This window comes from Labeo rohita, chromosome 16, assembly GCF_022985175.1.
Source record: "Labeo rohita strain BAU-BD-2019 chromosome 16, IGBB_LRoh.1.0, whole genome shotgun sequence".
Lineage (NCBI taxonomy): Eukaryota > Metazoa > Chordata > Actinopteri > Cypriniformes > Cyprinidae > Labeo > Labeo rohita.
Window position 1 is genome coordinate 33,056,725 of NC_066884.1, and position 23,996 is coordinate 33,080,720.

At 35.5% G+C, this 23,996-nt stretch overlaps 1 protein-coding gene across 3 annotated transcripts in view; it reads left to right on the forward strand.

The window, feature by feature from the left end:
- bbs9 (Bardet-Biedl syndrome 9) overlaps positions 1–23,996 on the forward strand; it is a 169,007-nt gene that overhangs the window by 2,198 nt on the left and 142,813 nt on the right. For all 3 annotated transcript variants that reach the window (XM_051131731.1, XM_051131729.1, XM_051131732.1), the window contains exons 2-13: positions 2,500–2,612; positions 3,666–3,816; positions 5,813–5,877; positions 6,363–6,476; positions 7,994–8,168; positions 13,679–13,763; positions 13,845–14,028; positions 17,343–17,472; positions 21,099–21,280; positions 21,540–21,616; positions 22,758–22,811; positions 22,936–23,038. In XM_051131731.1, the coding sequence (XP_050987688.1) occupies positions 2,501–2,612; positions 3,666–3,816; positions 5,813–5,877; positions 6,363–6,476; positions 7,994–8,168; positions 13,679–13,763; positions 13,845–14,028; positions 17,343–17,472; positions 21,099–21,280; positions 21,540–21,616; positions 22,758–22,811; positions 22,936–23,038 (1,432 nt within the window). In that variant the 5' untranslated portion in view covers position 2,500. The remainder of the gene's footprint in view (positions 1–2,499; positions 2,613–3,665; positions 3,817–5,812; positions 5,878–6,362; positions 6,477–7,993; positions 8,169–13,678; positions 13,764–13,844; positions 14,029–17,342; positions 17,473–21,098; positions 21,281–21,539; positions 21,617–22,757; positions 22,812–22,935; positions 23,039–23,996) is intronic.

The window sequence follows — 23,996 nt, forward strand, 5'->3', positions numbered from 1 at the left end:
TTTACAAGCAAAAACAGTCCAAAACTGTTGTAATATGTGGTGGATTTTGATGTGAGGACAACAGGGGATGCCTCTTTTCTACTGGGGGAAGAATAGTTATGGATTATATTTAGACCAAAAGCAATAGTTTAAAGTTAAAATTCCTTAATGATTGATTTGTTTCTTAAAACATGCTGTTTTTCACTTCACAAGATGTTAACATAGAAGTGTGGATTACTTGTAAGATAGACGTGTGGATTATTGTGATGTTTTTCTGTTTACTGTTTGAACTCTCATTCTGATGACACCCGTTCACTGCAGAGGATCCATTGGTGAGCAAGTGATATGATGCTACAGGGCTCGACATTAAGCCTTGACATGTGCTTGTCCTTCGGACAAGTAAATCAGCCATTCACTTGTCCGGGGCAAAAAAGCAAATAGCGAGTGAAATTGCAAATGCATAAATAATGTTAAAAAATTAATGTTTTACTTTTTTAACATAGGGCTGGGCAATAATTCGATAATGATAATTTTCTCAATATAATTTTCCTCGATAAAACGATATGAGGAGTTCGATAAATGTTCGATATAACTTTTATGTGCAAAAAGCGGAAAGAAACAGGCGCCACCAGGCTGCACTATGGTATTGTGGCAGCAATGTGGGATATTCACATTGAATTTTATTACAGGAGTAATGGTATATAATTATAGTATGTGTGTATTTGTGATTAAGCTATAGCATGTGTGCATTTTTACTGAATGGTTTTAGACTACCGTTTTTCATACAAATAGGCTACCTATAAAACCATGTAGTTATTGTAGTATTTTTACCATGGTATTGAGTTACCATTATGTGTGGTTTTAACTGTGTTTATCATGATTTAAAATGTATGCTTGCTACTATGGGAGACCAATGCTTAATTTAAAAAACAAACAAAAAAAAAAAAACGGTCTGAATAAATTTAACTGAATAAAACTGAGGTTGCTACAATTTTTACAGATGTTACTGATTGATAATAAACAAAAATTTACCTCTGCATCCTCAAGCTACTATTAAATGTGCATTTCTAAGAGACAAAAAACTGATATTACTACTATTATTATTATTATTATTATTATTATTATTATCATTATCAGACAACCCAAACCTGTTTCTTGATTTGGAACAATATAACTTATTAGAACATGCAGAAATTATTTTTTCTGTTTAGATATTTATTTTGTTAAAGAAAATTAATGGTCTGGCTTCTACAACTTCCACTTTGGAGCAAAAATCTGACTTTAAACTGGAAAGAAATAAAGATTTGACATTTATCGTGATAATTATCGGTATCGACTGATATGAAAAAAAATTATCGTGATAATTTTTTTGCCCATATTGCCCAGCCCTAGTCCAAACACCTTCTAAAAGTGGATTTTACATAATAGGTGCCCTTTAATAAGTGAGTGACTGATTCAACCAGTTTGTTCAAACGGCTAATTCATTCAACAAATAAAGCAACTGACTGTCTTTATGAATAGCTCACTGAATCATTGACTTACCCGATTTGTTCAAAAATGCTGAATCATTTAGTAATGAAATACCGCTGTATGGTGCTTTGAGATGCGTGACTGTTTTGCTGTGGCTTTGCTTAGAACTGTTTTTGTTAGCAAAACTATCAGTATAAGTCAGTTAATATTAACTACTTGTTTACTGAACTACTGTTGTATAAAATCAATGTCACATTTGCAATCGTGCCGGCGCTTGGTCATGTACTGTTGCTTACCTATATCATATATTATAGACAATATTTATCTTTTTTTCTACCACAGTAGCCTATGCTTGTTCAGTCATGTTTCTTTGTGTGTGTTGTTGCACCTATTCGTTCACCGTTTACACTAAAAGTAATAAAATCTGAATCATTCTCACCAAAGTTTCAGTGCTGCCCTAGTTATTGTTATTGATGTTGTAATCCGGTTACTTGTCTGGTCAGGCAAGCAAAATTCTCCTTTACTTGCCCCTTTTCAAAATCCACTTGTCCTGCACAAGCGTTAATGTCGAGTCCTGTGCTAAATTTCTCCAAGCCGTAAGCCAAGTTATGTTCAGCGAAACATATTAAAGCATAACAGTCAAGTCTAGTGGTGAAAGTTAAAAATGGCTCAAAACTATACAGGACCTTAAACATGCAGTTCATGCTTAAAAGCCTACAAATGTCACTGAAGCAGTTCTGCAAGAAAGAGTGGGCTGAAATTCTTCCTTAGTGTAAAAAAGCCATAAATGCTTACAGAAAATTGTTTGGTTGTGAGTATTGATGCTGATGGTGTGTAATTATTTCTTTAATGCTTTTTTGCCTCTCATTCATTTTTATGCATGTGTATGTTGTTAAAGATCAAATGATGACATGCAGTGTAAAAATGTGCAAAAATGCAGAAAATCAGACATGGGCCAAAATACTTTTTCACAGCACTCAAGGGTTTGAAGGAGTCTGGCAGATGATTGGTACTAATATACAAGTAAATTACTTTCTCATCTTTTTACAGGATGTCTTTATTTAAGGCTCGTGATTGGTGGGCATCAGTTCTGGGCGAGGGCGAGGAGTTTGACCAGGGATGTCTGTGTGTTGGGGATGTGGATAACAGTGGAAGTGGTTATGGTGAGTTAAAGTACTATTACAAATAGTTGATTGGCATTGGAGTGCATTTCCCAAAAGCATTGTTAACAGCTGTGGTCACAGGCGTTGTTGTTACCAACATAATTCAATGCTTTAGCATTTGCCAAAACCATAGTTCCAACATTCGCTGCACCAAATTGTGATTGAAATGGATTTCTTTTGTTCATGTAAATGAACTATAATAATATGACATTATTTGTGATTTTGAAGTAATTTTACAGACTTCACCACTTGAGCATGACGTCATTAATGACAAATATTATTTAATCAACATGGTTCCACTGAGAGATTTTTTGGAAAGATGTTTCATTAACTGAACATTTGGCATGATGTTAAACAGCAGTACAATCCAGGCTTTCCTTCCTCTGCGAAACACAAAAGAAGATTTTTTTAAAGAATGTTTTCAACTGTCTTGTCTATTTGTGATTGTAATGTGCTGCTTTTTTTTTTTATTTTAAATAAATAGTGATGAGAATCTAGTGCCACATTTTACAGTTTATGTAAAGTGGAAAAGTCATGACAGTGCTAATGAAGACAAAGTAGCTCTAATAGACCTTAAGCGTCAGAGAAACAAGTGTGCAGCCATCTTTAGAAATTTGTCTTTCAATTTCCATTTTTGTTGTAGCTCTGTGTAGCATCACTGTTACAGAATAATTATCTGGTGAAGTGGACTTATGTATTGTAGACTTATTCATGTGCATTGTAATGTTCAAAGTGGATGTCATAACAAATGTCAGTAGATCGGGAAGATTTTAAAACGAGCCATTCATTCGTAAATTTGCACGACCTTAACTTCACACTGTGGAAATACAAACGGAAGACAGAAGACAATGAGCGCAGCATTGAAAAGGGTAAGATAAGGTGTGCATAAGGATGCTCCGATGGCAGTTCAGCTTTATTGTTTATCTATAAAGAAAGCTCAAATGACAAGAATTAGATTAGCATTACGTTCAGTATACTGTGGTGTTGAACTAGATTCTGTTCTCTCCCTGAAGCTGTTTACATTCTCTCTGTCTGTCTCATTCTCTAATCCAGATAAGATTGTAGTGGGCAGTTTTATGGGGATGTTACGCATCTTCTCACCACACCCTGCTAAACCAGATGAGCCGACGGAAGCTGATACCCAGCTGATGGAGGTTCAGTTTCCTGACCCCATCATTCAGGTGGAGATGGGCAAGTTTGTCTCGTAAGTCTCACATGTACAATTTTAGAAATTTTCCTAAGGATTAATAACTCATTTCACTAGGGATGTAATGATATTATCAATATCGTGATATCGCGATAGCAATACTCTATATTATTGTTGTCACGTGACAATATAAAACAAAAGGTCTTCCGGGCTAAAAGTGTAGTTTTTAAAATATATTTAAAATTCTTATCCTAACATAAAAGTTGTGTTTTAAGATTTATTTTTTGTCATTTTAAGCCTTTATTGTGAGAGGACAGATCAGTATGGACAGGAAGCGAAGTGGGAGAGATATAGGGGGTGGGATCGGGAAAGGTCCTCGAGTCGGGATTCGAACACGGGACGCCCGTAGCTCAACGACGCTGTATGTCAGCGCACAGCCCACAAGGCTATTGCGCTAAACTTAAAGTTGTGTTTTAAGCCATTATGCTTTGACACAGTATCGTCAAACGAACTAAAACTGAAAGCGCAATATGGCAATATGACGCATTTTCACTTAAGCTAGAATTTTCCTTCAAAATAAAAGCTCTACTGCCATTTCCATCTAAATAAAAGCTTAAAAGTTCAGTATGAATTGCTGACAATGAGCAGTTTAAATGGGTAGCATTACTGCAGTCCAAATTCAAAATGTCTCTTTCAATTGTAGAAATAATAAATATCGTACTGTGGACTTCATATCATGATTTTATTGTACTGTGAGATTTTGATGTTGTTACATCCCTGCGTTTCACTGATACTTCACTGATATTTTTACAGCTTCAGGTCCTTTTTTTGTACCGTTCTCATGGGATGTGCAGCACAGGGCTTCTATAGTCTTTATTATGTTCCTATTTCTAAACACGCATAGATCAAATTTTAAAGCTATAACATGTATTATGATTAGTACTCTGTTATGTTCTGTTATAATCTCTTTATATTATGTTTGCTTGTGATGATATGCACAGCAAAACGCAGTCAGACTGTCAAACTTGTGAAAGAAATTCAGTTCTGATTCCTATACGAATTAATGGCTACTTTAAGAAAAATGTAATTTGTAAATCATTTGTAAATAATTGATAACTTCATTAAATGTATCCACCTTATTTTTTCCGTAAGAGTGGGCACAGCCATTTGTAAGTTTTATGGTTTTTGCTTCCGGTCTCATCTGCATCTAGCTATTTTAGCTGTACAAAACAGCTAGTTTTGCTGCTTGATATTGCAAATTGTTTTATCTAGGGCTGCACGATAAATCGCATGCGACTGTCAGGCGCGTTTAGCCAGTAAAGCTGGTACTTTGATTAGTAGTAAATCTCCGTCACGTGCGTTCAGCTGGAGCGGCAATTAATACACAGAGTCGTAAATCAGTGACAAGCTACGCAAAATCGCGCTCATAATTGAATGCGATTCATCTGTGATCATGAGTGCGATTTTGCGTAGCTTGTCACTCTGTATCTTCCAGTAATTGTAAGATGATATTTAAATGCTTAGTTTTACGATGAAAGCTCTGTAGTTTTCATGATGGGGGCAAAACATATAATGCAAAGCAGTATAATAAACCAAAAAAAATTCTCAAAAGCCTGATGTATCATATTTGATATTCACATCAAGTAAATATTGATATTGATATTGATATTGACATTTATATTTGATATTCACATTAAGTAAACCTCAGTCTGATAAATGTTAATCTTGAAATATTTTTAACAATGTAAAAGTTATTCTTACATTTAAATCTGTAAAGATTTCTTAGCAAAGGACACATGTACCTTAAGGTGAATGTTTTTACAATTCTGCTAAATAATAAATTGTCAGTCAGACAACAGAAGGCATATAGAAGATGCCAAAATATTTTTAAGCAAAGTTTTGATCATGTTGAAAATTAAGAGACCTTAGAATTTCACATATCAAATATGATACAGTTGGCTTTATAGGGTTAATGTTGGAATTCTTCTTAGTCTGGCATTTTTTTTAACTCCCTTTTTTCTTTTTTTCTTTCTTTGTCATGTATATATTTTAGTTGTTCAGAGTTGCTCCATCTGGCAGTGCTTCACCCCAGGAAGCTGTCTGTCTATGCTGTATCAGGTTGGTTTTCCATAGATTCGGACCTACCTTATGTTGAACTTCCTCTCAAATACTGCCAAAAAGCTTGGCATATCTGGGGTTGACTTTTTTCTGTCTTTATTCTGAAATACTTTTACCACACGTATCTTTTGAACAGAGCATATACATGCAGTGGTTATTTTTGTACTTACTTTATTGGTTTGTAGACCAGGAGTTCCCAAAGTGGGGTCTTGGGTCCACAACCCATAGCCATGGAGAAAGTAATAAAGTAATTTTAGGGCCCTATCATTTCCACAATTCGGACAGAAGCGCGGAATCCATTCATGAAAATTGAATTTTTTTTATGTTCCTGACAACTTCTCTAGATAGAAGTATAGTTTAACTTAAAAAGTCAGTCTGATTTAATAATAATGTCAGTCTCTGTCTTATTTATAACTGATCTTCAGATTTTGTGCGCCAAATGAATGTGCTTTTGCAGATGTGTTAACTGATGTTGGTTTTCTCAGGTACTGCTGGTAATGTTGAACATGGTGACCAGTATCAGCTGCGACTGGTGTATGAACACAACCTACAAAGAACAGCTTGCAACATGACGTATGGTCCCTTTGGGGGTGTCACAGGTAATTGATATTATTAATATTCCGCACATAATGTTATCTCATATTTTCAGTGGGCTGAATTAAGCTACTTTTTTTTAAATTTTATATTAAACATTCTCTTCTCCTTACCTTTTCTGTCTTTATCTTGTGATATGTTATGATATAGTTGATAGTTTGTGTGATAGAATGGACAGAATAGTCTCTCAAAAAAGACCCTTTTCAGTTACACCTTAAAATAAAGTGCCATGAGTTAAAATGAGCTTTAAATTAAAGCATTAAGTAACTAACAGTGTAACTGACAATGAGAAGTAAAATTGTTACAGCATGTATGAATCTTTATTAACAATGGTTAATAAAAGTACAACTGTTCATTAGTTCATGTTATCTCAGGTTCATTGATGTTAACATAAAACTTTTGATTTTAATAATGTATTTAGTAATTAACTAATATTAATAAAAGTTTTAGGTGTTCATTCATGTTAATGTAATAACAAATGTTAATAAATAGAACATTTCTCATGTCACATCATTCTCAAAATAGCTGAAACGTCATGCTCCCTTTAGTCTCAATGAACATTTGCTTGTGGGTTTTAGGTTCTGAGATCTCTTTTGTATGTGTGAAGAAAGCCGATTTAAGTCGACCCACTATAAATAAAATAGTGGCACATGTTTGTTTAATAGGATTTTAGACTTACAGTAGTACTTTTTTTTGGGCAGTTATCTTCTCAACCACATGAGGGCAGCACAGACTCAATGATAGGAGTTCATCAACCATTAGTCACATTGGATCTGCACATGACAGAGCCTAGAAAGCATAATAGGGAGAAGAAGCAGCAGAGATACGAATAAGACAAATTATAATTCTTAATATGGCAGCTGTATGTACTTGTCTTTTTGCATTCAAGTAAATAGCATGAATACTATTGTATCTTATTATAAAAAATCCTAGGGATGACAGTGTGAACTGACCTGTCTTAAAGGGACTTTTTGTATAACGTAGTTTGACTATTAATACAGATGAGAGTAATTAAATATCATAATACTAAGGAACAATCCAAAAAAACATTTGACACAAACACAGTAGACAAATGGATACTTTAGGTTAGCTTGGCTATTTTTTTGGATGTTTATTTCTTATTATTAAATGGATAGTTCTGACACTGAATTCTGATCTGATGAGCTGCTTCAAGGCCTTTGCAAAATGCAGACAAACAAACATCTGTAACTTCACATTCTGTATTAATTCACCAAGCTGCTACATTACTTGGAACCGTGAACAACCTACTCTATATTAGTTAGAGGAAGAGGTGTTTAGTCTTTAGAGATGATAATAATAAAATAAATATAATAATAATAATAAATAATAAATGTAACTATTTAATATTGGTGTGTGTGTGTAATATTAAGGACATCTGGGCTATGTAAATTTGTTTGCTACTGTTTCACGTTTTTATTTGCACAACAGGGCTAGATAATACTATTGAGTATGTCTTTCTGTTCTCTTGTCTCGACTGAATATTTCCTGTGCTGTTGTGCAGGTCATCATTTCATCTGTATCCAGTCCATGGATGGGATGCTGATGTTTTTTGAGCAGGAGACTTATGCTTTTGGTCGCTTCCTGCCAGGCTTCCTGTTGCCTGGCCCACTGAGCTACTGCATCCGCACTGACTCCTTCATCACAGTCTCCTCCACACGACAGGTGGAGTGCTACAGGTGAGACCAGTTGTGCGAATAGTCACTGGCCATATCCTTCCATACGCAGATTCAATTTTATTGAACGTACAGGATTTGTGCATATTCTGTGCATTTACATTTATATTTTTTCTTGGTCATATCTTTAAAGTCTCCACGAAATCAAAATGGAAGTTTCTCTAAATTCACATTTAGAAGATATAAGCATTCAAAAGGCATCCCGCCTCCTACACTATACGCTGAAGCTGCGGCTGAAATTGGTCTATTGTTCACAGAATTTGTATTTTTCTGTACATAAATGGCACGTATATAGAGAATAGGGAACGATTCAGACAGTGTAAATATGCATTCCGTTGGGGCGAATGAAGTTTGGTTTCGCTTTGTGTCACATGAACCACAGCAGCGCACTCACAGGCAGGGACACAATAGCACAGAGTGAATCAAATGCACAACTCGGCGCAGACCACAAAATGTATCGGACCCATTTGAATTCTACACAAAATGCTATTTTTTATATAGATAATGTGATGTGAATGAGATTGTGGCTGTCATTTGCTGTCAAATGAAATAAAATGCTATTCGCTATTGAAAAAAGAGGGTTGGGACTGCTGGATATGTCCCGTCCTGTTTTCTTGTTTTGGTTGAAGTTACGTCAACACATAGAAAAACGCTGCATGTTTCAAAGCACTTCATTGGACCTTTTAATATGACTTTTCGAGACACATTATTTAATCTGAGCCTCCACCATGTTTAAAGGGGTCATCGGATGCCCATTTTCCCCAAGTTGCTATCATTCTTTATGGTCTTAATGTATGGTCTTTAAAAGTCTATAATATACTTTGGTTAAAATTCTCAATGGTTGCGTAAAACAACACCCTTTTTACCTTGTCAAAATCAGCTCTACAAAAATCATCCCAATCTGAGGAATTGTTCTTTTAAATGCAAATGAGCTCTGCTCACCCCGCCTCTCTCTTCTCTCTGTGGAGTGAGAGCTGTGCTTTGAGAGATTGTTTACTTTAGCCACATTTAGCGCATTTAGCCGCAAAACTTGCTAACTTGCACGTTATTAGGAAAGGTGATTGCAGAGATTCATAAAAAAAACAAAAAACCTTATACTCACTTCTGCTGTAGGTGAAGCTGTATCATGAATGATTTGTGTGAACATAGACGCATTTATGTAGATCGGGAGGCGAAGTCCCTTCACAAACAAACATAATCCACTGCATCTTCAGTGGCTCAGATGTCGGGAGTAAATGACGACCACTATGTTCATTATTACATCCAGCAACACAACACCTCAATCGCTCAGTCTGAGATATTCTTGTCTAACTTACATCCCTGCTCCGGCATCGAAACAACGGAGGTGGGACTGTTACAGCTGATCTAAGGTAAGACGCTCATCTTGGGAGCGGCCTCTGTCGGTGTGATGCCACAACAACATGCATCTGAGAATGGCTCGATTTGAAAAAGGGGATATTATTTTTACAAATTAATTAAAAACCACTGCATGGATTTTTATCATTATAGGGTAGATTTGTACATACACTGCCAACAACATGTTCAAAGAACATGTAAAAGTAAAGTTTGTATTCGATGACCCTTTAAAATAAGTTAGGAGCACATTAGAAAAGAAAATAGGTGAAAAAGTTATGTTTCAGAAAGCACGTGGTAGGTTAGGTGTAACACTATTTCCAGCATATCCTTAGAGACATAATAAGGAAATGTTTTTACATCCGAATGAAATTTCCATTGATTGATCGCCACTGTTTATTTCTGCTGTGTTGATGTTCTCCTTTCTCCTTGTGGCAAACGATACAGGTTGTGTTTCATTTCCAGACACATTTGGTAAGGGAGCGAAGGTAAAATAGCACAATAAAACAGGCAATAGCTTTTAAAGACAGTGTCAAGTTCATTGTACTTATTTACATACTCAAATGTTCATGATTAAACATTATTAGTTACTAATTATAGTATTGATATGATAAAGAAATGTCATAAGGTTATGGGTTTTTTTTTTTTTTAAATATAATGTAAATTAGTTTTTAGAAATCATTACAAGGAAACACAACTTTATCTTCTGTGTAAAAAAACAAAACAAAAAACAGTACTTGAAATTGCCCCCTTTAGTAGAAACGTCTTATTCATTGGTCATTCTCTTACACTGATTAGGTGAAACCTTTGCCCATTCCTCCATGCAGAATACTTGAAACTGTGATATTACATGGTCCTCCTACATGTTTAATGTCCCACAACACATTATTATCATTCAACTGAGAGCATGACTTGGCCTTTTAAAAACTCTTAATTTCTTCTTTTGTGCATTTATTTGCATATTTTGGGTCCTTATCTTGTTTAATGTCCACTTAAAGTTGTGCACATTAAACATTTTCTTCTCATAAACAATGTGGAATTCATTCTTTTATTGGAACCTTCCCCCAGATTGTATGTAATGTAGCTGGTTATAGACACTTAATTAAACTAATAACGTAACTTTTAATTAAATAATTTGAGCTTGACACATAACAACAAATACGCATTGGTTCTCGCATGTCCGGCAAGTACAGTTGAGTGTCCGATTACCATGTTTAATGTGCTCTATGTGTGTGCATTGTGTGACCCTGGACCACAAAACCAATCATAAGTAGCACGGGTATATTTGTAGCAAAAGCCAGCAATGCATTGTATGGGTAAAAATGATCAATATTTCTTTTAAGTCAAAAATCATTAGGGTATTAAGTAAAGATCAGATTCCAGATTTTCAAATAGTTGTGTTTCAGCCAAATATTGTCCTATCCTAACAAACCATATATCAATGGAAAACTTATTTATTCAGCTTTCAGATAAAACATTGATCATTATGACTGGTTTTGTGGTCCATTGTTACATATATGAATGAAAGATTAAATTAAATCTGTTCATTATATAACATGATTGTGTCTTTTTAGAAAAGTTGAATTAAACCACTTGATTCTTACGGATTACGCTTACAATGTTCTTTTGAGCTTTTTGAACGACAAGTTTTTGGGTGAATGGACTTTCAATGGAGGTACAGAAATCTCTCAAGTTTCATTAATAATATTGTCAGTTGTGTGTTAAAGATGAATGAAAGGCTTATGGGTTTGGAATGACATGAGGGTAAAATGATGATAGAATTGTCATTTTTAGGTGAACCTTTAAGAAGGAAATATGATCTTCACAATCTGGCTAAAGCTGTTGAAAATAGAGATCTTAGTTGAGGTGAGACAGCAGAGTCTTTGGTTCTCATAATACTCCTCATGACCTGCTGATAGCTTTGGAGGACTGTCAGTGGTTTCTGAATACAGCGTTTGATCTCTTACAAACGTGTGCACACACACGCACACTTTGAGCACCAGTGCTGAACATGCTCTCAAAGCTAAATAATCACTGCTGTGTCTCATTGCTATAAATGTTTGCCCAAACCCACCCAACTTTCCTAGAGGAATTCAGTAGATATTTGGGGTCAAATTGCAAATTCAAAACAGGATTTTCTTGTTCTTTTGAAACAAAATGCTTTCCAAGAATAGGGTACTAAATTGACCCAGAAACTCCATCGAGGAGGTCCATCATCCACTTCAGGGGTTCAAACTAAATATTATATGAATGGTTTTGTTTTACGTTTGTTTTATAGAAAGTTTTTTAAACTTTGCAACCCTGTAGCAAATCCTTGGACATGTCTGAATATAAAAAAGTAATAATAATAATTATTAAAAAAATAAAAATAATAATTACAAAAAAGAAATATAGCTGCAAGCAGTGATTGCCAGGGTTCAATCACTTTAAGGCATTTAAGCAAATATAAAAAAGACATTATTTAGCAAGCTTGTAACTACCTAAATCAATGATTGAATTTTTTTTTGGAAAATCCAGGTAATTTACCTTAGAAATATTATGTTTTTTAACATTTGGTCTGTGGTCTGATCTTTGCATGCTTGTTTAGAATTGCCTGTCACTTGTACACACCAGGTTTTGTGAAGTTTTGAATTTTCCTGTAGGATTTTGGGTAAATTTGGACAGGCCCCTTTCTAAACGATCCAGTTATGGCTTCCCAAAGGGTAAATTTCAACATGTTTTGGATAAATATTGAATTAAAAAGCCCAGAGAATTGTACTGAAGTGTTTTTTTCCAGATTGAGCGAAAAACCTAGGACTAGTTAGCAAAAGTAGTTTTTTTTACATCTTTACATTTTACATCTTTACATTTTACATCAATCATTTAACAAACAATTTGATTGACAGTGGTGGTTCTAGAAGCTTTTTCAGAATGAGCAATTCTATCATATGATACAAATATTGTGTGTATGTGTGAAAAACCGTGCAATCTACAATCGTTTACACCCTTGAAAATGTGATATCACCCCGCAGTGGCCGATTTCTTTACAATTTCTCACAGACCTTTGGGGCTGTGAGTCAAACAGGCCCACCAAGTTTCATTCCAGTCGGCCTCTGCTGAAGGACAAGTTCACTTTCAGAACAAAAATACAGATAATTTACTCACCCCCTTGTCATCCAAGATGTTTATGTCTTTCTTCAGTTGATAAGAAATTATGTTTTTTGAGGAAAACTTTTCAGGATTTCTCTCCATTTAGTGGACTTCTGTGGTGCCCGTGAGTTTGCAGTTCCAAAATGCTGTTTAAATGGAGCTTCAAAGGCTCTAAACAATCCCAGCTGAGGAAGACAAGCTAGTCAAGATGAGCATTTAAGGTTAAAAAGTATATATTGTATTTTTTTTTTTTGAAAATGACTGATCGCTTTGCTGGATAAGACCCTTCTTCCTCGGCTGGGATCGTTTAGAGCACTTTGAAGCTGCATTTAAACTGCATTTTGGAAGTTTAAACTCGCAGGCACCACTATTTGGAGAGAAATCCTGAAATGTTTTCCTCAAAAAACATAATTTCTTTACGAAATCTAGGACTAGTTCGCAAAAGTAGGTTTTTCAAAAAATCCAAAATATCTGAACATTTCTAATCTGAGGCATGAGCTTGTGCCAAGGATTCCAACGACATAAGGCACTTGAGTCTGCAGCTGACAGTTTAGAAGTTATGAGTGATTTCGTACTTTTGATTGCTGTAATGCCCCTATCAGGCTGATTGGGCTGAGCCTTTGCGACGTTGTCTGCGGTGTGAGTACTACCATCCCTCCAAGTTTCAAGTCTCTGTGATTTATGGTTTGGTCTGCACGATCAGTTTTACATGGAGAATTGCTGATCCTTGGCCATTCAGACAACTACACTAGGGTTTTTTGAATGCCTAATTATTTGAATATTTCAACAGATTGTTACACAATTAGACACTTCTGTATGATTTTACAGTACGTGATCTTTTCTGTTGAAAAGGTCAAGGTAAGGGTCATGGGAAACGTCATGAAAAACTAAACTGTGACTGCGTGTGGTATAAGAAACCTTTAGAGCATCAGTGTTCTGGTGATGTGAATGTTGAAGCATTGAGCAATCTCCATTGTCTCTGTGTTTAGATTGATTGGTGCAATTAACATCCTCTTCTCTCTTAAATGCAGGTATGAGACACTTGCTGTTGCCACAGATGCAGACACCAGACAAGACTCTGATCAGCAGAGCAAGAGCTCAGGGAAGAGACTGACGGTGCGTTCCCTGGTGATTGAAAGTGCTACTGTTTCCGGTGTGAATATTTGTCTTTGGATATGACTGTATGTTTGTCCTCAGGCTGACTGGACACTGGTGTTAGGAGAAGAGGCTCTAGATATCTGTGTTCCCAACACATCTTCAGCGATGTCCTCCATCTTTGTGCTGGGGGAGAGAAATTTCTTTTGTCTCAAGGATAATGGTCAGATCCGCTTCATGAAGAAATTGGAGTTCAACCCCAGCTGTTTCTTGCCCTACGGATCAGGTGACCCATACTGCCCTTCAGTGCATGAAAAACGATTTGCCAAAATTTAAATTTAGTTTAAAGGAACACTCCCCTTTTTTTGAAAATAGGCTCATTTTCCAACTCCCCTAGAGTTAAACAGTTGAGTTTTACCGTTTTCAAATCCATTCAGCCGATCTCCAGGTCTGGCGGTAACACTTTTAGCATAGCTTAGCATAGATCATTGAATCCGATTGGACCGTTCGCATCTCGCTCAAAAATGACCAAAGAGTTTCGATATTTTTCCTATTTAAAACTTGACACTTCTGTAGTTACATTGTGTACAAAGATGGACAAAAAATGAAAAGTTGCAATTTTCTAGGTTGATATGGCTAGGAACTATACTCTCATTTCGGCGTAATAATCAAGGAACTTTGCTGCCGGCTGTAACTCTGCATCTACACAAACTTAGTGCCGGTCACTTTCAGGCACTGCGTAATATCATTTGCGCCTGCTGCACACATGGTACGGCAGCAAAGTTACTTGATTATTACGCCAGAATGAGAGTATAGTTCCTAGCCATATCAGTCTAGAAAATCGCAACTTTTCATTTTCCGTCAGTCTTAGTATACGATGTAACTACGGAAGAGTCAAGTTTTAAATAGGAAAAATATCGTCATTATATATGGTCATTTTTGAAGGAGATGCTATCGGTCTAATCAGATTCAATAATCTATGCTAGGCTATGCTAAAAGTGCTACCGCCAGACCTGGAGATTGGCTGAATGGATTCGAAAACGGTAAAACTCAACTGTTTAACTCTAGGGGAGTTGGACAATGAGCCTTTTTTTTTTTTTTTTTTTTTTTTTTTGCATTTAGTTAGGTTTTCTGGCGTGTCCGCCAGCTTAGAAAAGCTGAAAAGAAAACACACAGCCAGTTCATTTTGGGCTGTCTGAGTCTGAAAACTGTGTCATCCAGCGAGATGTTTCAGTCTGTAGCCGGTTTCTATGTAGATAGCTATCTATTTCACTGCAAAAAAAGGCTTGTCTTACTTAGCATTTTTGTCTTGTTTCTATTCAAATTATCTGAAAATTCTTAAATCAAGATGCATTTACTAGATAAGCAAAATAACATTAGCCTGGAAACAAGACTAAATATCTAATGTTGTTTTGCTTATATTTTGACTAGATACAAGACACAAAGACTAAGTAAGATAAGCCTTTTTTTTGCAGTGTTGAATAAGACCACCTCCAAGCCATATAAGGAGTCCAAGGCAGCAATTCAGGTGTCTCGTGACAACACACCCCACTTAATAGGGGAGTGGACTGAGCAGTAGCTTAGTAACATTTAAAGAGACATGCACTGAAATGGCTTGCTGCAAACAGAGCTGTTTTTGACTAGGTAAAACATAGGTCATTTTAACCATTTCATGAAGACCCTAAAGCAGGGGTGTCAAACTCATGCAGAGTTTAGTTCTAACCCTGCTTCAACACACAAACCATGCAGTGTTCGAATAAGCCTGAAGGATTTGATTAGCTGGATCAGGTGTGTTTAATAAAGGTGTAGCTAAACTCTGCAGGGCATTGAGTTTGACACCCCTGGCCAAAAGAATCATGCCAGCTTGTGGTTAATGGGCATCCGATGCCGAGGGGCGCGGTAAGGTGGGGGGGCGGGGGGGTTAGGACACTTGTAAGGGCCCGACGATGGAAGGGAGCCCCTTTAAGGGTGTAGTTCACCGAAAAATAAAAAATATTGTCATAATTTATTTACCTGTGTCATTCCAATGGCTTTTGTTCAGTTGAAGATATTTTTATTGAAACATAAACCATTTCTATTTCTTTTAAGCTTCAAAAAGTACATGAAGACATCATAAAAGATATCTATATGAATGATGTGAAAGAAGAGATAAAATGATGAAAAGATTTAATTTGCTGCATGATTCTAGTTAAACTGGATTTTTTTTTGAATGAAGATTGCAATTCTCCCACGATTCTGAAAAATAAACATTAGTTAAGAAAAAAAACATGCAATTAACTGGAGGTTATTTTTACTAGAGGATATTAATTAGAATGAAATAATTTAAAAAAAATTGAATGAAAGAGTCAATGTCAAAGATTTGTTTTGTTACTGGATGAATCCACATATATGAATGAATCTCTTGAATTAATGATTCAGTGAGGTTTTTTTTTTTTAACTGTCAGTTGCGTTTTGTTGCTGTTTATATCTGTGAATGACAGTGTTCACATCGGAGGCATGATGGCCAACCTTTCATTCATTAATATGAGCAGTGACAAAATATGAGCTGCTCATGCTCCTTTGTGATGTGAAACAGGCATAATAGACATAGCTGAATCTTGTCATTTAGGGATAAGATCACATGGGTGTTTGAATCAAGATCGCAATCTTTTAACTACTGTGCAGCTCCAATCAGCATACTGTAAATCAAAAATGGTAAAAAGTTCAGTTGTGCTTGCTTGACACGAAAGAACATACCTCATTGTTTCTTTCCCATCAAGAACAAATTTTGACGAAACCTGAGAGATTTCTTTTCCTCCATTAGAAGTTAATTTCACCAAAACTGTCATGCTTCAAAAAGTAATCCAAATGAATCGGGCAGTTTAATCCAAGCCTTCTGAAGAGACCCAGATCTTTATAGCCTTTATATGATGAAAAGATTTAATTTAGGCTTTTATTCACATATAATCATTCATCAATACACATAGAGCTCCTCAAATATGGCAAACAGATGCTGACATGTTTTTGAAGTGTCAACGTTTGTTGGTGCAATGAACTTTTGATGTAAGGACAGAAATCTCTCAGGTTTCATTAAATATATCCTCATTTGTGCTTCAAAGATGAACAAAAGACTCAGGTTTGGAATGACATGAGGGTGAGTAAATGATGAGTGAACTTTGTTTTTGGCTAAACTGTCCATAGGATAGGATTTCTAGATATTTTTACTGGAACAAAAAACAAAAATACCCATTAAGGAATATTTATATATTATCTGTCAAAGTGTATTTTTGTAAGAAAAGTTGTATAGCACAAATACACACACACACGCACAATCATGTGGACAGTCTCATGAGTCATCACTATTGTCTTTGTCTGCCGCATAGAGAGAGAGATGATTTTAGTCTTTGGCCACAGAACGGAGATGTATATGTGTGTGTGTTGGTGAGAAGGATGTTGGTTTATAGGAAAGTGAGAGATGGACGTTTGCTAGTGGTTTGGAAGTGGATGCAGTCTATCATTTAACTGCTGCATTGACTCTCCATGTGAGGCCCAGAGACCACAGACCATCTGAACACACTTGTCCTTCATACTTAGCTGTCTTCTCTCTGGCTTTGTCTTCAGTTTCTGAGGGTTCCACCAACGTCCTGATGTGTAACCATAACAACATGCTGCTGGTGTACCAGGATGTGACGCTGAAGTGGGCAGCCCAGCTGTCCTGTGTGCCTGTGGCTGTTCGTGTCGCCAACTTCCTGTAAGTGAGCGCTGTCCAAATGAATCTTTCCTGTCTGTCCCTTTCTCCTTAAAGGAGAAGTCCACTTCCAGAACAAAAATTTACAGATAATGTGCTCACCCCCTTGTCATCCAAGATGTTCATATCTTTCTTTCTTCAGTTGTAAAGAAATTATGTTTTTGAGGGAAAACATTTCAGGATTTTTCTCCATATAATGGACTGATATGGTGCCCCGAGTTTGAACTTTCAAAATGTAGTTTAAATGCGGCTTCAAGCGATTCCAAAAGTTGTAAACGGTTGTAAACGATCCCAACCGAGGAAAAAGGGTCTTATCTAGCGAAAAATACAATTTTAAATACTTTTTAAATCTCAAACACTCATCTTGTCTTGCTCTGCCTGAACTCTGTGTATTCTGGTTCAAGACAGTTAGGGTATGTCGAAAAACTCCAAACTTTTCTCCCTCAACTTCAAAAATCATTTCAAAATCATCCTACATTGCTGCAGAAGTACCAACCCAGACTTTGCAAAGTGAACATGCAAAGAAGATCAAACACCCTTAACAAAAAAAGTAAAACAGCGATATAGGACAATTTTAGTTGAGTTAAAGGAGAACATGAGATAGGAGTTTTTCGACATACCTTAACTGTCATGAACTGGAAAAAATACTGAGTTCAGGCAGAGTAAGACAAGACGAGCATTTGACATTAAAAAGTAAATTTGTATTATTTATATTATTTTTATGAAAATGACTGATCGTTTCGCTAGATAAGATCCTTCTTGCTCAGCTGGGATTGTTTACAACCACATTTGGGATCGTTTGAAGCTGCATTTAAACTGCGTTTTGGAAGTTCGAAGTCGGGGCACCATAGCAGTCCAATTATATGGAGAAAAATGCTGAAATGTTTTCCTCAAAAAACATAATTTCTTTACGACTGAAGAAAGAAAGACATGAACATCTTTGATGACAAGGGGGTGAGTACATTATCTGTAAATTTTTGTTCTGGAAGTGGACTTCTCCTTTACCCTCCATTTCTCATAGAAACACCTGTCAGTCCAGCTTATCTGAAGTTGGACTGAATGTGAGCTGCTGTGTGTGCTACCATTCTTAAGGTTGTGTGCTCAGTGTCTCTTTGAAGCATTTGGTGTTTGTGGGACTGTTTGCTTATTGCAGTTCTCATATGCAGAGGTAACAGATACGTCTGTAGAGGGAGTGTTTAACTGCACTGGTCTCTCTGGCCATCCTGCACGGGTCACTCACTCTGCCATTGTCCATCCTGTCTCTCTTTTACTGGCCTCGCATTAAAAGAGCGTCTGTCAGCACCACCTAAATGAGCTGCGGTGCTTGTCTCTGTTCACGTCTTTAGCACACATACATGCGCACACACACACACATAAGCACTCACACCTTCACTTTCTCAAACTTTACTATATTAAAGATAAATAATAAATGCAACTAACCATAGAATCATACATAGTTAGAATACCCAAACCAATAGGCTTATCAAGGCAGAAGAAAACACTTCTCATCTTTTAGTGTTGATTCTTTGGGTTAAAGCCTGCGTGTCCATTCCAATCAGACAAATGGTATTTTGGTGTAAAATTATCTGGCATATTCATGCCAATATACACCTTTTCCCAAACGAGTCTGCTTTAAATTATGGTTGGCAGTTTGGGGAACACTCAAAACTGAAACAATCATTTCAAATAAATTGTAGTTGTACAAATATTCCTAATCCATCAGTTTGACGGAGTAAGCCATACATTTCCCGTCAGGCTTTGTTTTAATCTGTTAAGAAAATATTGTAATGCTTGGTATTTTAATGTGACACATACAAGATATTCACAAGAATATCTTTTCAGTCTGCTGTGTTTGGTTCCTCCTGATTGTCCTATTTCACCGTAACACAAATCCTGATTCAGATCCTGGGCTCATGTGGTCTTCTTTCCCGATTTAATGAACATATGCATTGAATAAATTACTGGAATGCAGTAAGAATCTCTCATTTTCTTCACAAATCCTCAATCATGTCTCTTTTCCGGCTTGTTTTCACATGGGTGCTTTAAAACATAATTTTCTTCTTTTTTTCCCCTATCCCTAACAGCAGTTTTTATGGGAAAACAGGGAAATACAATTTGTTATCTGTCAAAATGATTGAAAGCACTTTGAAATATCCACCAGTCTTTCAGATAATGAGAGGAATATTTTTCAATCATGCAATGTACACTTATGTTACATAATGTAGACTTGCAATTATTACTTCAGTAATATTTAACACATCCGTAAATTACTTTTGCGGTTATTCATAGACTGCTGAAAGTTTGTTATTACTTTTACACTTTTAAGTTTACTTTTGCTATTCGATGGTTGAGGGGTGAGGAGAATGATGTTAATAAGAACAATGCTTTATTGTATGACGTTTCTTATATTGCATTAATAGATTAAACATTTAAGCTTGTTTGGAGTATCTGAATATTTGCAGTTTAACTGAAGTTACTCCCATAATTGGAGTAACTGCACAGCAAAAAAGGAAGGATTATTTTTGTCTTGTTTCTTGTCATCTAAATATCTAAAAATTCTTAAATTAAGATGCATTTAGTAAATAAGAAAAATGACAGAAAATGTTTAGTCCTGTTTTAAGCAAAATGCACTTGGTCTAATTTTTTCCCATGGAAACAAGTAAAATTATCTGCCAGTGGGGTAAGCAAAATATTCTAAAAACAAGAATATTTTACTTACACCACTGGCAGATAATTTTACTTATTTTAAGAAAACTGCACTTAATTTAGCCCCCCAAGTAATTTGTACTACTGTCTGTTTAAAATAAATGAAAAGAAACCTAGCATAGTTGATTTTTTTTTTTTTTTTCTGTTACACCGAAATCGTATCAAACCCTGACCCTCTAGCTGAGTTACGTACCGAACCATGACATGTGTACCGTTACACCCCTACGCACTACCATTTTTGAGCTCAGATTATAAAAAGAAAAAAATAATATATTTTCCTACTAGATGTCTTAACCAATTGATGTTTGTGAGTACTTACTTCCTGTAATTTCAAGTCAATCCGACACACCATTCAACTTCTCCAGACAGTAAATCAGTGGAAAATCAGGCCAAAAATCGTGTAGTGCATTCCAGGCTTAAGAAAACATAAAAAGAAGTTGACATCCATTTGACAAGAGGCTTCATAATGAGGCTAGTTTCTATGTAAATCCCCATGAATAAAATGTTTTGTTGGTTTGTTTTGTTAGTTGATTTTTGAATATGTGTTACTTAGCTGAATTTTTGTGATTGACTCTTTGCCTTCAAATAAAACTTTTCAATTATTTTTTTAAATAATTTTTTTTATATACAAGAATTAAAAAAAAACATGTTGTGAGCTTATTGGGAACAGGGCTTTGTTTAAAGGTGCAAAAATGTACTCATTAAGCACAGCCAGACTTTTTGCATTTACTTATGTCTTAATTGAAAATTTGTCATTTAAAAAAAAAAAAGAACTGTTAGTATGTTATTATTTTAACTTTTTGTACTGAAACCAATATCCTGTGAACTAAAAACAACAATCCTAAAGTAAGAAACCTTCAGTAGACTAAGCAGAATTTTTTTTTAAAGACAGACATGCAATGAAATGTGTTTTGTGTTTTCAGGGAACTGAAGGGGTTGGTGGTGACTTTGAGCTCTGACGGGCATCTCCAGTGCTCTTACATGGGCACTGACCCCTCCTTCTTCACTGCACCTAAAGTGGATGCCCGTGAGGTCAACTATGATGAGGTCGATACAGAGATGAAAATGCTACAAAAGGTTATACGCGAGGCTACCAAAACCCAAGGTATGATGCACAGAATTGATGATGAATAGGTTGTGATATCAAATTAGTAATACTAGAAAGTGCTAAAAAATGCTGTGTGTGTATGCATATTTGTGTGAGCTTTGCATGGTTGACACTTATTGTAAGTCACGTTGCAATATAACCCGCAGCACATGCCAGATTCTAAAAAATGTGATTTATATTCCTAAAAATATGTTAGTAAGATTAAACGTTTAAAAGTTCTGTTGCACAGAAATTTTTGTGTGTTATCTTTCTCCAGACATTCTCCCGAGAGCAGAGACTGAGGAAGAGCTCTCTCTGAACGCCATAGTGTCATCTAACCTGGACGAAGTCTCGGTACAAATATTAACACGTTTATCTCATCTACATTTTTATATTGTTTTTGTATGAAGCTCATTATAATGACTGCAGGTGACAGCAAGCCCTACTTTATCCCTAAATTGAAACTTGCATTATTTTTACATTATATTATTTATTATTATTTATGAGTAATTTTTACACACATTCACATGGGTTTAGCTAGCTAGATGAGGAGATACTGTAGACTTCTATACATTTTTTTTTTTAAATAAAGCTACTTATAAAAGAAAACTTTTGAAGATTACAGTTCAAGTTAGAGTTTATTATATTGTAATACTATAGTTAAGTTAACACACACACACACACATAATTTTTTAGCTAATTAAATGAGCCTGTATCACTTTGTTTTATACAGAATTTTTATGTACAGTGTACAATTTAAGGGGGTCTGAATACTTTCCGTACCCACTGTATAATATTCACTTTAATGACTACAGACTAGGGCTGTCAAACGGTTAATCGTGATTAATGGCATGCAAAATAAAAGTTTGAGTTTGCCTGATATATGTGTGTGTACTGTGTAATTATTATGTATATATAAATACACACAAATTAATGTATATATTGAAGAGAAATATGTTATTTATGTACAAAATTTGTTTATTTATATATAATATAAATTATATAAAAATTATAATAAATACATATACTTGTAAATATTTCTTAAATATATACGTGAATGTGTTTGTATTTATATACACATTTTTATATATATATATATACAAAATAATTACACACAGTACACACACATATATTAGGGCAAACTCAAACTTTTATTTTGTATGCAATTAATCGTGATTAATTGTTTGACAGCCCTTCTACAGACTAACTGAAACCCTAAAGGTCTTTGCACACTGAATCCAAAATTTTTGTCCGAAATTTTCACGTTAAAAAAAAAATACAACCTCACGTTGTCAATCGCGTTTACACACTGCCTCCATATCTTTGATCTTTAAGTTTTCGCATCCTTAACTCTTTAAAAAAATGGTTTATCAATCATTTTTACCTTTGAGGATGTCCACAATGGAAGGTTTGTCTAGAAACATAGCGCACACATACTTTACAGACAGTCATGAGCGCACAATGTGTTATTGTTTTGTGATGACCTCTCTTACAGTGTGCTGTCATACCTGAGATGAACGGCATGCCTGTCCCCTCTGTCACAGTCAAGGTGAGTGCAGCTCATTTAACGCTCATGTCTATTAAGTATATTAGGTTTTCTGGTGTAATAGGAGCCTGTAGTGCTTTGTAATACTGAGGTGATAGTATGTCCTGAATGTGTGCTTTTTTCTTAGGTTAAAATAAAGATTCGTTCTGCGGTGCAGAGCCCAAAAATGACGGTGTGTGTTCAGCCTCCTCTGGCGGTCACGCAGGACCAGTTTGTGTTGGAATCCATGGGTATGACTCACTTTCCCTTTTTTGCCATACTTTTGTCCCAAACAAACCAAAGTTTTAATTGACCATGAAGACATGAAGTTTCTCGTGGTTTTAATTATTAGGGCTTTCCATGCCTAAAATGGTCAACCCTTGGGTAACTCTAAACCCTGGATTAACAAGGATGGCTGCCTTTTGCCGAATCTCACATTGTTCAATCTTTTTTTTTTTTGCAAAAGAGCAATATTTGAAGAACAAATATTGTTGGAACCAGAAATGTATCTTGTTTCCTTCTGTCAAGACAAGTGCATGGAACATACCATTCTGAGTGCCATAAATATTCTTTTTCCAAGGTTTGCGTGCCTATAACTCAAGAAGTATTAAAGGTATGGCAGTACGATTTTGGATACTAGTTCTTAATGATTTTTTCTTTTGGAATCTTAGGTTTTAAGGTCCTACATCATTCAGTCCCAGAGATATGGGGATCTTAGTGTCCAGATTGTTGAATACTACCCATTTTCAGTAGTTGAAAACCAAATGTTGGTCACTTTGTAAACAGCCAATACTTACTTTGTAAACAGCCAATACTTATTTTATTTAAAGAACAATGTCTGAAGAATAAATAATGTTGAAATGAGAATTGCATCTTGTTTCCTTCTATCAAAACAGTTGCATAGAACAAAGAAAATGCACTGAAATGGTCAAGTAGAGGCACATTACCTTGCTCTCTGTAGTCTATTCATAAGATTCCATATTTGAATCAGTTTCAGGTATATTTGGAAGAAGGGATTTTGTTTATTTTAATAGCTTCTGAAGCTACCAAGCATTTAAGCATGCAGTACTGTAACAAGTTTTAAACAAATCCCATGCCTCACAGGGAAGTGTGGATGCTTTCACCACACATTGTATCCATGTCAAAAAAACAAGATTTACCTCAGCTGGATTAATTATTAGAATTTATTTTTCTTTTTTTATTGTTATA